This window comes from Cyprinus carpio, chromosome A17, assembly GCF_018340385.1.
Source record: "Cyprinus carpio isolate SPL01 chromosome A17, ASM1834038v1, whole genome shotgun sequence".
In the NCBI taxonomy this organism is placed as follows: domain Eukaryota; kingdom Metazoa; phylum Chordata; class Actinopteri; order Cypriniformes; family Cyprinidae; genus Cyprinus; species Cyprinus carpio.
The window spans coordinates 12,309,549-12,325,754 of record NC_056588.1 but is presented as its reverse complement, the minus strand read 5'-3'; the positions used below and the strand labels follow the sequence as shown (position 1 = coordinate 12,325,754).

Genomic DNA, 16,206 nt, shown 5'->3' with positions numbered 1-16,206 from the left:
GAGACAAGACTCTAATATCATGAGCTTTTCCAGGTTTCTTTCTGCTGTAAGACACTTAGGCAATCAATTTAAAATCGATCTTAATCCAAGTAAGCATTTGACCTTTGCGTTTATAAATGTTTATGTCAGGTGGGCTGACATTAGCGGCCTGTGTTTCCTCTAATGCTGATGTGTGTCAGATTGCCAGATGGCACAGGAAAAGAAAGGAGGGTGTTGGTACTGATTTCAGCAGAAATGGTTCCAAGCTGTGCTGGATCAAGCGTTTCTTCAGGTTCTGTTGACCTATCAAATTCTGCTGAAAGACTCACTGTTTAAAACAGATAGAGGCATATTAGTTTCTCTCTTTAGCATAAGATCAGCATTTTGATCTTATCATTTTGCAAATAGGTTCTTTAAAAAGGTCAGCAAAAACCATTCTAATATTCAATATATCATCGATAAATATGCAGAAGCATTTGAAACTGATTTAATTTCTTTTGTTCAGCAAACCACACAAATAATGTAGTAAAAATCCAGTGACTACATCAGCAAAGTCAAAGGTTTTTAAATGTTGAATCTTGTTCTGTGAAACGCATAATGAAATAACAGTAATTACAGAATAGGCCATTTTTAAAGATTGTGAATAAAACTTTGAAAATACATATACATAAATATACATGAAAATACATAAATTCAAAGCATGATACATTCTTATTCAATTTCAACAGCGTTCAAACGAAAAGTCACAAAGGCAAACGTTATGTTTGAAGAGTTTGTGAACCCCATTAAATGTCTTGTCACAAAAAATAAAAGCTATTGTAAATAGTTGATGAGCATTAAGATTACATTAGCTTGCAGAAAGTTATTTTACAGTTGCTAAAAGAAATAATAAAATCAGCTAATCTACATAATGTGACAACAAAAGCAGAATATTCAACAAAACTGTTTACAAAGAATAGTGTTACCTGATGAAGCCTCTAGGATATGGCATCATTACTGTATACATGAACACAAGGACAGACTTTACATTCATCCTGTAAGTGGGCCCAGAGAGATCTTTGGGAAAGCTTTTCTTTTAGTAGTTGTCATAGCAAAACTCATACAAGGTGCAGTGCAAAAATTAGTGTGAAAGAGTCTCCAGCTGAGGTGTCTTTAAAATGAATTCCATATGTACAGTAAATGAGATAACGCATTTGATGAATGTTTAACTCTACATAGCTTTTGAGAAAATGTGGCCTACAAATCACGAATACCAATGGGAAACCATTCAACCGGGTAGCATTGCTGGATTTCTACAACCAAGATTCTCTTTAAAAAAATGTGCATGCTACCTGATAATCCATGGAAATGATGTGCAGCAGTCAGCTTCCAGAAGTTAAAATCCCATTCATTTTCTCTGCAGGGGATTCATTTTGAAAGATAAATTGTAAACCTACTGTGAGCTACAAAGTTGTTCATCGATGGTTTATACTTTTGTTGAAGATGTCAGTCTGCATTTTTTTTTTTTTTTTTTATCTGTTCAACCGTGAAATTGCTGGTGAAAAACTACATTACCCAAGATTCAGCAAAGAAATCTTTACCAATCACATAACTGTGAGAAGCAAACTGCAAAAAATGCAAAACAGTTTTGTACCTTTTTTGTCCAATTTTCACTTTTTTTGCTTCAAAGGTTGTAATGTTGTAGCTGATTGGTTTGGATCATGACTTATAACTCTTAAATAAACACTCAAAGAAAAACCTATGGGAAAAATGAACAGGAATACTTCTGGAACCGAGGCCACTGTAAAAGTGGGTGGGCACTCTATATTATGAAATATCAGAGCACTGAATACCACAACTGACCAATCAGAATCACTCTAGACATCTGTGCAATAAATATCATCATTTGAAACCTCACTAAACTGTTGTTGTGGTTTTACTTTTGCAACATTTTAATTCTACAAATCAAGATATTTGAGCAGAAATGGTAAATGTACATGTCCTCACACAAGGCTTTCATCTAAACAACATAGTTTGGTTTGCAGTTGATATGCAGTGTTCATCTTCTTTCACACTCTACAGCAACCAGGCGCGTGTCCTAATTCTAGCATAATCTACAGCTGCCAAAATCAAATCCCTCCTAAAATGAGGGAGATCGGCACAACCATTAAACGACACCGAGATCTTTCATTAAAGAAATGTAAGTAGCCCTTGAACTGAGATTCAGTCACCTCTATTGTGTTTGCTTTACGCTTGATCAGTCGAAATGAATAAAGACTGTGGTCTGCAGGCAACCTGCCCAGTCAAATGACGCAAATCTAAAGGCGTCACACGCAGAGCTGCAAAGACAAAAAGCACCATGCGTGCAGTAGTGTATATATATATATATATAGAGTGGACTGCAAAGGGACCCTATCAAAAGACATTCTATGTGTATGCAATTACTGTAATCACAGCGTTTCAATTGAATAATTAGTTTTACATAAGAGTAAATAGATGCTTCAAATCTTATTAAAGACTTTCAAATTTTGGTAGAAGAGAATAATAATTCAGAGCAAAGTTAATGCTAAATGTTTGGACTACTGCTATATTAACTTGAGCTCATTAAATGTAATTGTTAATATTATTATTTGTATTAATAATAATATAATCATTAGTAATAGTAGTAGTAGTAGTAGTAGCATTTTAAAAGTATACATTATGATATATTATGATGCAGTAATTCATTGTTTTTTTCCAATATGATGCAGCGAGTAGAGCAACTGTCTGCTTACACAATGAGGCAAGATGCCAGGTGCAGGTTATATTCTCAGTGGTGATGTACAGTCCTGCTGGCTTACCCTGCGATACAGCAGAAATGTATCTGCCGAAGAAAAGGTTATTCTACTCAGTAAAGACATACAAGGATAGCCAGCATCACATCATCTTTCTCTCTCTACCTAGCCCAGAATCTTCCAGACTTAACTGGTTCAAGCCAAGAATAGCAGTCTCCTGTGTTTTACTGAAGTCCCCAAACGCACTCCTCTCAAACAAGGCTGAGCCAGAGCCATTTGCTCAAAGAGAGAGAAAGGAATAGAAGAGATGGGAAGTTTCCATGAGAGCAGTTGCACTGAATAATTAACCAAAGAGATTATAGCAACCTGCATGTGATACATTTAATAGCCTGTTTCCATTCAGTATCAAATGAGTGATATTGGCTGTGCCTGAAACCTGAAAAAATACAGAGGTAGGAAGGCATCAGATGTTAGCATAACATCCTGTCTGTCTAACATGCCCTTATCTGGTTCGTTTTGAAGGTTGTTGATCCTGTGTTGCCTGTGATTTTCCATTATTTGTGTATGGTTGGAAAGACTGAAAATGGTATCTGATGGAGTGGTTAATAATTTATGTCTGTACATTCATAACGTATGAATTTCTAGCGAGAATTAGGCATTTGTAGTCATTAAATATTTGTTTGGTCATCTCTCACAAGAATTAGTTCTAGGTCATTATACATGACAGTATGATGCTTTAGAAGCTGGTTTGAAAGCCTTCATACTGCCTGTGAGGTCCTTGACTGGGACTTACATTTCGGACACAGCCATACGCTTACATATTTCAACTACATATTTAAAGGCAATTTTAGTAGAGTACACTCAAACTAACTGGCAGTCTGCGGTGAATGAAATCACACAGCAAGAATCTCAAAATGTCCTGTGCCTGTCATTCATGAGCTTAGTTTTGGATCTGTTGATGTCAAATACATTCTGAAGGACATGAAAGTCATGTCCAGGTTGCTAAGCGACGGGGACGAGAGAGGCCCCAGATGAAATGTTGATGAAGAGAGAGATAAATCGCCACTTCTCTTCTCCATCCGCACATGCTCAATCGGCACCCCAGATGTAAGCTGGAGAACTCAAGAGGACCTCTTCACAAGCCACTGTCCTCAGTATATGTGCACAAATCGTACAATCCATCTGCTGTTCACACCGAAGATAACTATAGTGAGAACTCTAACTATACAATTCTAATTTGGTGAGAATAGTGAAGTCCACACTACAAATGTAACGATACCGTCACATCGGAACAATATTACTGGAATCACTTTCCAGCAAATGAATGATAAAATCTTTGATAGCCAATCAAAATCCACCTGACATTAAAGAGTTGAGCATTCACAGTGGAAGACAACATGCTGTAATGCATGCTTCACAACCGGGATGTTATTGTCCATTGGTGTGGGTGCTAATATAGTTATTGTTATAGTTAGTGTCCTTGGTATGAAAGGCCTAAGCGCTCTGTTTCTGCACACCATACTGCAATAAAAAACAAAGCTTTTGGTTTTCGACCAATCACAGGAAACCTGACTGACTTCTTCTGGAAGAATAACACCCTGCTGTCTCTTGACACAAACACCAAGCAACCCCAGGTACATGAAAGTGTGACACATGCGCAGAGCTCTAAACATCAGCAAAGTTCACACAAAAACACACACACACACACACACACACACACACATTACAGAAAATGCCCAGTGTCTTGGGTTGTTCAAGAAGCAAATATGAGGCCTGCGCTATTTCAGTGGGCTCAAATGAAGCACCATCTAAGATCTCAGTTAACAATATATATATATATATATATATATATTATATATATATATATATATATATATATATATAAAGCAAAGGTTTCAGCATTTCCTGACTAATAGCGAGTAGAAAATGAGCCATGGACATCCTTGGATCTGAAGAGAACGATGCTGTCTTGCAGAGGATGTTTTGTTATTTGAGTTTGACAGGCCAAGGGAGGCACGTTCTCAGCCCCAGCATGGAGGAGAAGACAATGGCAGGCCTGTGCCGTTTGAACCGCAATCCCTTTTTCAGCCGCTGTCCGTTCTCCGCCACATATAGTTCTCCCTGCTGGGCGGCAGCTGTGATGCGGGCCACCAGCTCCCCATGTTCCACCGCCTCCTGTTCGGAGCGCACAAACACCTCCCTTAGCTCCTCCAGCCGCCTCTCCATCTCTCTGATGACGCGCTGGCGCTCCTCCACCTCCAGGAGGCGCCGACGAGCCGCTTCGAACTCCATACTTGAGCTGGGGGTGACCAGCTTGGACGAGGGTGCCGTGGCAGCTCCAGAGGGCGGCTCGGAGCCCGTCTGTCCAGCAGGGACTCTCCGAAAGTCTCCCATGGAGATGGATCTCCGCTGAGAAGACGAAGGAAGGAGGAAGTTGGAAGAAGAATAAGAAGGATGGACATTCGTCGTAGAAGGAACAGAAGATTCCTGCTCTGCATCACTGTCAGAGTTCTCGTCCTCGTGTTGGTGCTTCTTCATATTTGCGCACGGCTGCTGGAGTTGGTTTCCGTCGAGGTGTGAAGCACTAGTACTATTCTGTGTGTGCTGCCTTTTCCGTCGTGGGAGAGAGAGCTCAAGCACCGTTTGGTTGCCTGTGAGACGCTCCACTCATTAATAAGACACCAGCCACCAGCGCTGTTAGCTCACTCTGGAGGAGACTCGTCACACTCTATTGGACAAAAGGACTCAGACTTTGCTGCAGCTGATTGGATGCTCGCCGTCTGTTTTCCTGCCCACTCAGCATCCCCTCTCTTTCTCTCTTTTTCACTCTGTGCTGTCCCCAGAGATATCTACACCAAAAAGTGGTTATTTTTCACCATCCCTACTTAATCATACCCTGTTCCCTCCCTCTGGGCAACACAGCCTTATATCAGATGGTTTAAGCAAAATTGACTGTGCGCCCCCCACACACTCAGACACAGTTCTCTTGTTCTCTTTGAAGTTATTCTATCTTTCTGCATCAATCTCACTCTTTTCCTCCCCTGCTGAGGTCATACATAGCCAGAGATGTAAGATCATTAGCAAATACAACATTCCATGATCTGCTGTTGCCAAGCAACAGATCTTGGCACTCATAAAACATGAGTTATATGTATATTCTGTATTTCACATAATACATAATAATAAATGTGTAATTTGATAGAGAAATAACTCATGTTCAAGCTAAAGCTGAAAGACATGTAGCTGAAATCTTTTTAAATGAAGCAGTACGGAATCAAAATGTTGTACTATGGTATACCGTCAAACTGTCAGTTTCCACCCTCTGATCTTGGGCCAGTAATTAATTTCTATATTTACCAGCAAGTGGCAGATGGGATATAATGGATGCTACAACAATGCTATGTGAAACACATTCTAGTATGAAGAGCTTTATTCAAATAGGCATGAACAGGTTGTGTTTAGGTCATTCAAGATTTACACATGGAAATTTGTTTATGTATGTATTTATTTAGTTAGTTGTAATAATATTTTTAAATTATGTCTGTTGCCTTGTTGGATGTTTCCTTTATTTTTGCACTCTATGTTTTGTGGTGTTTTATATGTATGAAATTTGCCACCAAAGATAAATAGGCTAAATAAACAAATAAATAAAGTTAATCATAACTTTTATTATCTGCTTTGTTCTGGCCATGAAGCCAGACACATGGGTTAAAATTATCAAGTAAATAAATACACAGAAATTGAAATCAATAGTTTTGCTTATTTTACTCTTCTTTAATATTGATGTGCCAGATGAGAGTGCTCCCTGAATAGTTTACAGCATTCATTTGGGGAAATATTTTACCCTAAGGAAAATGTGGCATATTTTCTGAGAGTTATGGAAATATCATAACTTTGCAGCCCTTTAAGGTATAACCATATATTTTCATACCGTGTGGCTAATCCATGGGATTAGGAAAAAATGTGCATATTCTTTCCTACTCCATTGAAACACACACACAATGTCAAGGTGATGTCCATATGGCAGAAACGAACGATCATCTCTTCTGCTTTACTCCTAGTTAGAGCACAAAAATCATGAATGAACATCAGAAGGTATACTGAAAGATACAAAACAATTTAATGAAATCTATCAGCCTTCAGATCATCGCTCTATTTGTGTCTAAAATAACAGTGTATAACTTGAGGGTCACACTAAAAACCTTTATTACAATGGTAAATTAAATGTGATAATTGAAAAAAAAAAACTCTATACACTGAGAGATTTATAGCTATCAACTTCAACATCAGTGTTGTTTATATGGTACTGTTTGGAAAAAATAAAATAAAAAATAAAAATGCAAATTTTTTTTTTTGATGTTAGCAGCCTATATATATATATATATATATATATATATATATATATATATATATATATATATATATATATATATAGCTTATATTTTCTATTTTACATAATTTATCTTTTTGAAAATTACATGCAAATAAAACCATGACAAAAAATTATACAAAAAATAGTTAAAATAGTTATTATTAAAAGCCGTTTGGAGTTTATAGAAATCAAATTTCAATAGCCACATAAATACACAGAAGACATGTCTTGCTACCCATAAGCCACTGCTTGTGAATTACCTAGTTTTATCAAATATTTCTGTACTTTGACATGTTGAAGATGCTTAATGTTATAGTAACACCTGATTAATTCATATGTCACTGAAGCATCACCGTCAGACAAAATAAAGCCAGGCTGATGTATGAACTTTATTCAGTGGCTTTATGAAAAACTCCCTAACCATTTCCCCAGACCCCCCTCAACCTGACACCACATCATTAGAACAAAGCTTAATGTGAAATCAGCTCCTATCAGTGATGCTGGGAAGAGACTGCAGCGGAAGTTTGGTCAGATCTCAAGAACACTTCAGATAATGGGAAAATCTATCATCTCCGGCTCAATACTGCTTCAAAACCACTGTAAATGAATAATTCAAATATTTCAAGGTTTTATACGGTGCAATGATTGACATTGTGCATTTGAACAGCACTTAAATACATTACATATATCTGATAAAAAAACAATAAAAAATCACTAAAATACATAAGAGATAACAGATAACTCAAAAATAAAAATAAACTAACATAACTAAGAAAATATCATTTTGAAGCAGCAATAGTGATGTGATGAGCCCCCTTTTTGTTAAAAATAAGCTGGGACAGTACAAAGTGAGAATTACAAAAGTCATGCTTTAAATAACTTTTTAAAAGCCCCATCCATCTGCGATTATAGCAGTTATTGGTAGAAGCGGGAGGGAAGGGGCTCTCATTGTTGGATTAATGATGGATTTATTTCAGGCATTCCATCAGTAATGTTCAGAGAAGTGCTGCAGATGTTACTTTGATGTGACGCAAAAGCAAGAGATACAGCATGAAATTGTACTGAAGATGATGTTTAAGGTCTAGAAAGTATAAGCTTGTCTTGTATTTTAAGTTATGAAACATTTGCTTGGAACAGACATGATTGAAGTGAATGAGCTTAAATTACATATCTGTTTAACTATTAGTTTTATATCATATTTGCAGTTTTTGCAACTAAATCATATCAAGCATTATTCATTTTATACAATGATAATAACATCAAAAATTTAACAGGGTTGCATAGTTTACCTAAATAAAACTCAGAAGAAGCCACACTTGTTTTTAAGAGTTATCAATGAATTATTTGATAAATACACAAGACACTAACCTCCCATGTGACATACAGATTTACATACATTTCATCCAGACGTTTTCAGATCCTTTAATTTTGGCCAAACAATGTTGTGTTTGAGGGGCAGCAGGGAGAATATTTCTAGAGGAGACAGACAAAACAGATGGAGAGGAGAGAAATATGTTGGAGAGAGAGAACAGGAAAGTGTGGACAGGATTAAAAACAGACAGGTGAACAGACAGATAGAGTGTATATACAAGAGCTTTGTCATTCATTCATTCATTATGGATTTAGACTCTCAGATAATCCCACTACATCATGGCCTAAATTCTGATGTACAAAGCTCTCATTTTGTCTGACTTTTAGTATATTAATCCAATGAGCGGATTAAAAATATAATATGCCCCAAGACTGCCAAATACATTGAGGTTGAGACCTCACATGGGCCAAATTATGATTCAGTGACTGAAAAAGAAAAGGTCAGTCAAAATAAAACAAAACAAAAGAAAGATTTAACAAGAGATACAGGACAAGTCATACTTTTTTCTTTTCTTTTAATAGAAAGGCATCAAGATGAAGGTTCTTTAATTCAGCCCTTTAACTGTAAAAGCAAAGGAAATGATTAATCACACAAACAACAACCCATCCCACCCCCCTCCCCAACATCAGCAATAATAAAACCAAACACAGTTACAAACAAATACAAACCACCATCAAATAAATCACAAATTTTTAATCACATCAAAAAAAAAATCACTGGTTTAGTGTGTATACTGTGTATAATTATGTATATATAAATACAAAATATATTGCACTCTATCTGCCATGTGCCTTGCGCTGCTTATATATTAAAATATATTTATATATAATATAAAATATAAGAATATAAATATATAAATGTATATACATGTAATATATTTTCTAAATACATACTTTATGTGTGTGTATTTATATATACATAATAAATATAACCTTTTTATTTTGGATGTGAACAAACATAATTAACAATTACTTTTTTTTTCTTCAAGGAAAGACAAATAAATCACAAGATATTTTTTTTTTCAAAGATTAGGCAAGAATAACCCCAAATACCACACAAATAGCAAATAAGGTTTGGGACAAACAGAATGCACAATTACAGAGACAGACTGTGTTTTTTAACACTTTGGACACAGTTCCAAATTCTGTTCCAGTTAATGTTTTTAAAATGACTGAAAGATTTGAAAGAATAATTCACCCATGAATTAATATTCTGTCAATATTTATTTTTTTCACCCTCATGTCATTCCAAACCTATATCACTTTATATTTATAGAAGGATGACCATAATATTCTTTTCAATAGGATGAAAGTGAATTCCTGGTCTCTATTCACTTTCACTGCATGGCAGAGTACAGCTTGGACATTCCACTTAATATCTTCTTTTGTGGAATAAAGAAAGTCAGGTTTGGAAGGACACGGGGGTGAATAAATAATTACAATTTGCATTTTAGAGTGAGCTATTCCTAGTAAAACTAGTTTTAATAATCAAAACAATCAGAACTAGATGCTTTTCTAATTCTTTATGTTAGAGCAAGTCTTTTTTTTATTCTTAACAATTCAAGAATTCTGGAAAGAGGAATGTAAAACAATGCTGCAAACACATCCTAAAACTTTGAAGATGTGTTTGACTGGTAAAGGGTGCAATACTTGAGCAAGACAAGGCTTCGTGAATTTGCAAGGCAATGCTAAGAACAGCCTGAGCACAATACAGTTCCACCACACTGGCATCTGAACGCAGGGAGAACAAGGAATATGCACAATCATTAAATCATTTCATATTTATACACTTTTGTGCTCAATCTGCCTTTATAAAATAACTTCTCTTTATGCAAAACAACAACAACAAAATCTAAACACAGAAGACAGCAGTCAATATCCAGAAAGAGCAGGAGCAACAGGAGCAACATTTTTTCATGCCACAAGCTTCAGATGTCATCTCACATACACACTTTTTTCATTCTTTACTTTGTTTAGTAAACACACAAAAAGACGATTTCTGAACAGTCCTCACCAGTGCTGACAGATTCACCAAGCAAAAGTGCCGAGTTGGGGAAAACAAGAAAGAAACAAGACAGCATTGTACAAATCCATGCAGAAAGCACTTCCATTCTGTTTAGGTTGATAGTCATGTGAACATGCTCACCGGATCCTTGTGGAATATATATTTAACCTTTACTGATCCATGTGTGTGAAATCTTACATCGGAGTATCTCTGTTTCTTCTAAAGGCCACTTTGAGCTTTTAGGAAGAGACGGACTAAGAGACAACTACTGGACAATTGGAAAGCAGAACAGCTGAAAGGCTTCCAAGAACAGACAGATCTTATGCAAATCAACATAAAAATCCAGTTGAACAAACTATAGAGGTAAAAAACAAAAAACAAAACAAATAAAAACTGAGATTAAAAAAAAAGACAATCCAAACCTCAGCAGTGTTGATATTTAGGTATTACAGTACCAAGACATATATGCACTGGGAATATCGTGTATTTTATAACAGTATCCATTACCCGGTTTTTTGAAATATCTTTCACACACAGACTCACACACACACCCACCCACCCCTACTTCTAAGGGAGAACGGAACCCTCACTGGCCACGCCCCTCAAACTTCATCAGCCAATCACCTCCCTTGCCTTGTGTGCTTGCCAGCTCCACTGCAGTGCTGATGTCATGGGCAGGTTCAAGAGACTGTCTTTAGTCTGTAGAGCTTCAGTGTGGTTCTTTCATCCATCAGTCTTTTACACAACTGCATTCAGTCAGGAGTACTACTCCAATTCTCCTTCCCTCCTTCTCTACAGAGATGTGGAAGGAAGCTTTTTCACCCGCCTCTGCGCCAAGTATGAGGACACGATGGGCTTCAGCTCAGGGGGTGGTTGGGAACTCTTCAGTGCTGAGTATGTGGCAGCCATCGCTCCCTGTGAGGACAGAGCTGGTGAAGTAATAGACCACCATTTATGTTCTATATGATAAATTTAAAAGCCTTAGGGCTTTGATACCTTGACAAGCTTGGCATCTTGATGTTGTAGCTGGCTGTTGGGAAGTTTGTCTCTCTGAATGATCCATGGATGCTTCAGGACCTGGTTGGCTGTGAGCCGCTGGTGAGGGTCCACATGGAGCATCTTAGAGACCAAATCCTGCATGAGAAATCATGCGTTTGAGAAAATAAAAACCCTGTCAGAGTAGTTTGAATGGTTATGTGGATGGGGTGGGGTCATGGCCTACTTTGGCAGCATCAGACACCGCGTCCCAGTTACCTCCCGTCAGAATAAAGTGTCCGCTCCCTATCCGACTCAGAATCTCTTCTGGAGTGTCTTCTGGTCCATTGGCAAATGGTGTAAAACTGGTACAATTAAAAACCAAAGGAAATATTAGTGTGGATGTGGATGTGGATGTGTTTTCAGATTTTGTGTGGGGAAACAGAGTGTGCGATATTTATTAATAATGGGAGTGAATTACCCAGCAAGCATAGTGTATAGTAATACGCCAAGACTCCAAATGTCACAGCCCTCGTCATAGCCCTGTCTTTTCAGTACCTGCAACACAAAACGATATGTTTCAGCACTGTAATTGAGAATAATACTCAAAACCGCGTATCAAAAAAACACACTGACGCCAGAGAATTTAAAGCCACACAGTACAAACTGTCCTTTGCTACAAATAACTCCTGAAGAGAAGCATACAAAGTCACAACTAATGCGTTTTTCATTATCACTGTAGTTATAAAACATCGGGCATTTAATATGTTCATTGGTCTATAGAGAATTCCACAGTCTGTTGTGAGAACTCACCTCAGGTGCTACAAAGTTGGCAGTATAGCAGGGTGTCATGAGAAGGCCATTGTCTGCCCGGAGCTGCTTGGCAAAACCAAAATCACAGATGCGCAGAGATTCTGGATTACCAGACTCATCGACATACAGAATATTACTGGGCTTCAGGTCCCTATGCACAACCTTGTAGAAAAAAAAAAAACACATGGGATTTTAGAATCATATACATTTTCCTGCATAACTCACAGACAGCTACAAATCTACCTGTCATCTTTACGTGCAAAAAGAATTTATATGTGCCAACTAGTAACTGTAACATTAAGAGTGCAGCAGTTATGAAAAAGACTACATTATATCAAATTTCAAGTTGAGTATTAAAATTGCCCCTGCAACAGGCAATTGTACCATGTGAATAATACATTTTAATCCACTGTATCTTAAATAAGATGATACCTTAAGTAGTAATATTATTGTTTAAATATTACTTAATAGTTTATATGGCACTAATTATTTTGGGAATGTGTTTAAATCAAAAGTCTATGTGGGATATATGTTATAATTCTATTAAATATTGTGCTAAAATAAATGTAGAGTTACAATTGCCCCCAGTCCCTCTTTACTATTATATCAGGGTAAGATTTCAAGGAAGAGTGGTTTAATTGAATTGATTTGAGTCAATTTTTTCATTTTTCAAGCACTGCTATAATATATGGTATAAAAAGCTACAGGATGTTAGGCCTCAGAAGCCTATACATCATGGTTCTTCTGGGAAAGATGTTAACATAAAAACTATTTAATCACAATAAATGTTGCAAACAGAGGAGAGGGAAAAGATGGGAGTAGAACAGAAGAGGGCCTAGGGAAGAGCCCTGAGGAACACCCTTAGAGAGGAGGGGAAAGAAAGGCTCTGTCACAAGCTGTGAATCATACTAACATATTCTGTACTAGTGGCAGGTTATCATCAACAAATGTAATTGTGTTTGTCCATGCATGTTTTCTCACCCCTTGAGAGTGCAGGTATTCCACAGTCTTTGTGATAGTGTGCAGCACAGCACTAGCCTCTCTCTCTGAGAAAAACTTCTGCTTGAGGATTCTGTCCAGCAGTTCACCTCCTCGCATCAGCTCAGTGACCAGGTACATCTGCTTCCCATTATCATACACCTGCACCACAAGTTTTTTTTCTTTTATTAAATTAGGAGTGGTAGCATTTTTAGCCCTCTGTATTGTATGCATATATTAAATTTCAATAATGAAGATGATTTCTGCAGATCATTTAATTGTGAAATAATATGCTGTTGTACTAACATCTTTGAGAGTGATGATGTTGGGGTGCTGGCCGTATCTCAGCAGGATTTCAATTTCTTCCGATGGGTCAGTGTTTGCCTTATCAATCATCTATAAGAATCATACAATAAATGATGTACGGTATTAGTCACCAGAAGACCACATGCATCTAAAACTCTTTTAGTGAACATAGCCTTCATCTTTTTGTTGATGATGTTCAAGTAAAAGAGCATTCAAAAGAAAATATATTTTTTATTTAAGTATATAAAGAAATATAAATGTATACTATATGAAACACAGATTTTAGGATTCATAACTACAGTTATTTTCTACAAAGCATCAAAATATGTCTAAAAAACCAAACTGACTCTAAAATGCAGTTTCATCAAAAACAGAGTCACAGATGCTTAGGTAAACTAACCCATAATGGTGATGTCAAAAAAAGAAAATATAATTCAAAAAACAAATAGTATGACATCAGTACAATATTTAGAGGGGTTAACAGAGTAAGGCACTTACCTTTACTGCATACTCCGTATTGGTTGCTTTGTGTATGCAGCGTTTGCAGACAGAGAAAGAGCCCATGCCGATGTCCTCCTTCAATGTGTAACCGTCACTGAACAAGATGTTCTTACCGTGAAGCTGCTGCTTGAAAACAGATACACAGTAAACAGAGTATTAGAACAGCCACACCCTCATACATCAATAATAATAATAATGAACACACGGATTACATTCTTTCAAACACAGGCAAAAACAGTACATACTGTCATTACAGTTTGAACTCATTATAGCAAATGCTGGATAGCACAGAATGATGCTATCACTAATACAAAGTAAAGCCATTTTTTCACTAATCGCATCCTTCATTAACATTGAACCATTTGTATCATCTTGATACATCTCCATTAAAGTGCATTACACTCACTCTTACATAAATCAAAGTAAAAGGTAGAAATACTGCTATCTAGTGGTCAGCCATTTCAAGCTCATTTAATCATAAATTATAGGATGTTTGGGGTTCAAAACAAGTTATACTCTAACCTCAAACAATTTAATTGTTTCAAAAGTTAACACCTCTTAAACAGTCCTTGCAGGTGTTAAGGTCAGATAGCCTTATCACTTTCATCATCACATGAAAATTATATACTTTATCAACTTTAAACGGCCATGACAAGAAAAACTGGACACTGTAACTTGGCACAAAAAACTTAATTATGTTCTGTGCTAATTAACAGTATTCCACTGGTTAACTTAAGTTTAACCTGAACCCTGTAATACAGTCATAGACTGTCATAAAAGCTGAGAAGGAATGGCCACAGCAAAATACAAAGAGTTATTTTCAGGTGTATTTTTACATATTACCAAATACATACCTGTACTACAGGGTGTGGAGGGGGCTGAGATGGCTCTTCTTTGCCCTCCTCCTCTAGCATCGCTGTGGCAACAAAGCTGAAGCCCCGGAAGAGTTGATGAGCCCCTGCACTGGGAGGAACTCCTGGGGAATCTGAGAAAGGACAAGAAGCAGAGAAATCATGAAGATGAATATTGTAAGTATTATGTAATTCAATGCTGTGCCTGTATTATTTTTTTCTTTCTTTTGTGTAACATAAAAGGAGCTGCTGATCAGAATTTTCACACTGCTCTTTTCCATAATATGAAAGTGAATGGAGACCACAGTTAGATGTAACAAATCTTGCAAGACTTTAGTGAATATTTAACTTATATAATTATTTTTGGAGTTTGACAGCCTCTGGCCTCCATCCACATTTATTATATGTACAAAAGGAAATTTCTTATAACATTCTGCTAAACAACAACTTTTGAACAAAGGTAATCATTTAGGTTTCAAACAACGTGAGGGTGGGTATTTTATTTTTAGGTGAACTATCTCTTTAAATTCCCCAGTAGTTTGTTTTGAATGCCATTGTCCAAAAAAATCAAACTGACCACGAGAACTAATGAGACTAGTCACAGATCAGAGAAATGATCCCTCACCTTTGGGGGTACGAGAAGTGAACTCTGAGTCAAAGTAAAAGGTGTCATCAGGTCTGGCCACTGCTGGCTTGAATGGAGGATTTATTTCTCGTCTAAAGAGTTTCTGAAAATGATTTTAAAAATATTTTTTTCACACTCAACCATTACTGAAGCCTTTCAAAGAAATATTCCTTTAGATTTGCAGAAATCTGAAGAACTTACATTCCAATCAATTGTGATAAAGAATGAATGGCGTTTGATTTCCTCAGCTCCATCTGGTTCAGATCCTGGTAACAGTTAATGTATGAAAAAGATCTTAATATGAAAATATAGCACATTAAATGAAATTCTCCTGGCAACTACTTTTATCTAATGTCAAATACAGTACATCAGTATAACTGACTTAACAGGAAAAGGAAGCTCACCGCATGATTACATTTTAAAAAGAATTTATAAAACAAGCTGATTGTGTATATGTTACCCAGTCTGTTGGTGGGGTTCCTCTTGAATAGAGCTCTCAGTAAGCTCTGGGCCTCAGTGCTTAGGAACTGAGGCATCCCCAATCTCGCTCTGAGAAGAAAGCCGAACAATAATCAGGACTCAAAAACTGATCAATGTTCACAACATAGATGCTACTGTCCAAAAGTTTTGGTGAGATTTTTTTTGGACATTTTTGAAAAAAAAAAAAAAAGTTAATA

The 16,206-nt window shown here is 36.7% G+C and overlaps 1 protein-coding gene across 1 annotated transcript in view; it reads right to left on the bottom strand.

Annotated features, from left to right (window-relative positions):
* Positions 1-9,983: 9,983 nt before the first annotated feature.
* Positions 9,984-16,206, bottom strand: part of LOC109108447 (ribosomal protein S6 kinase 2 alpha-like) — a 57,890-nt gene continuing 51,667 nt past the window's right edge. Inside the window, 12 exon segments of the mRNA XM_042774137.1 lie at positions 9,984-11,395; positions 11,477-11,614; positions 11,703-11,820; positions 11,937-12,013; positions 12,269-12,430; positions 13,250-13,408; positions 13,553-13,642; positions 14,051-14,176; positions 14,908-15,038; positions 15,530-15,632; positions 15,731-15,795; positions 15,990-16,078. Coding sequence (XP_042630071.1) covers positions 11,273-11,395; positions 11,477-11,614; positions 11,703-11,820; positions 11,937-12,013; positions 12,269-12,430; positions 13,250-13,408; positions 13,553-13,642; positions 14,051-14,176; positions 14,908-15,038; positions 15,530-15,632; positions 15,731-15,795; positions 15,990-16,078 — 1,381 coding nt within the window. The 3' untranslated portion in view covers positions 9,984-11,272.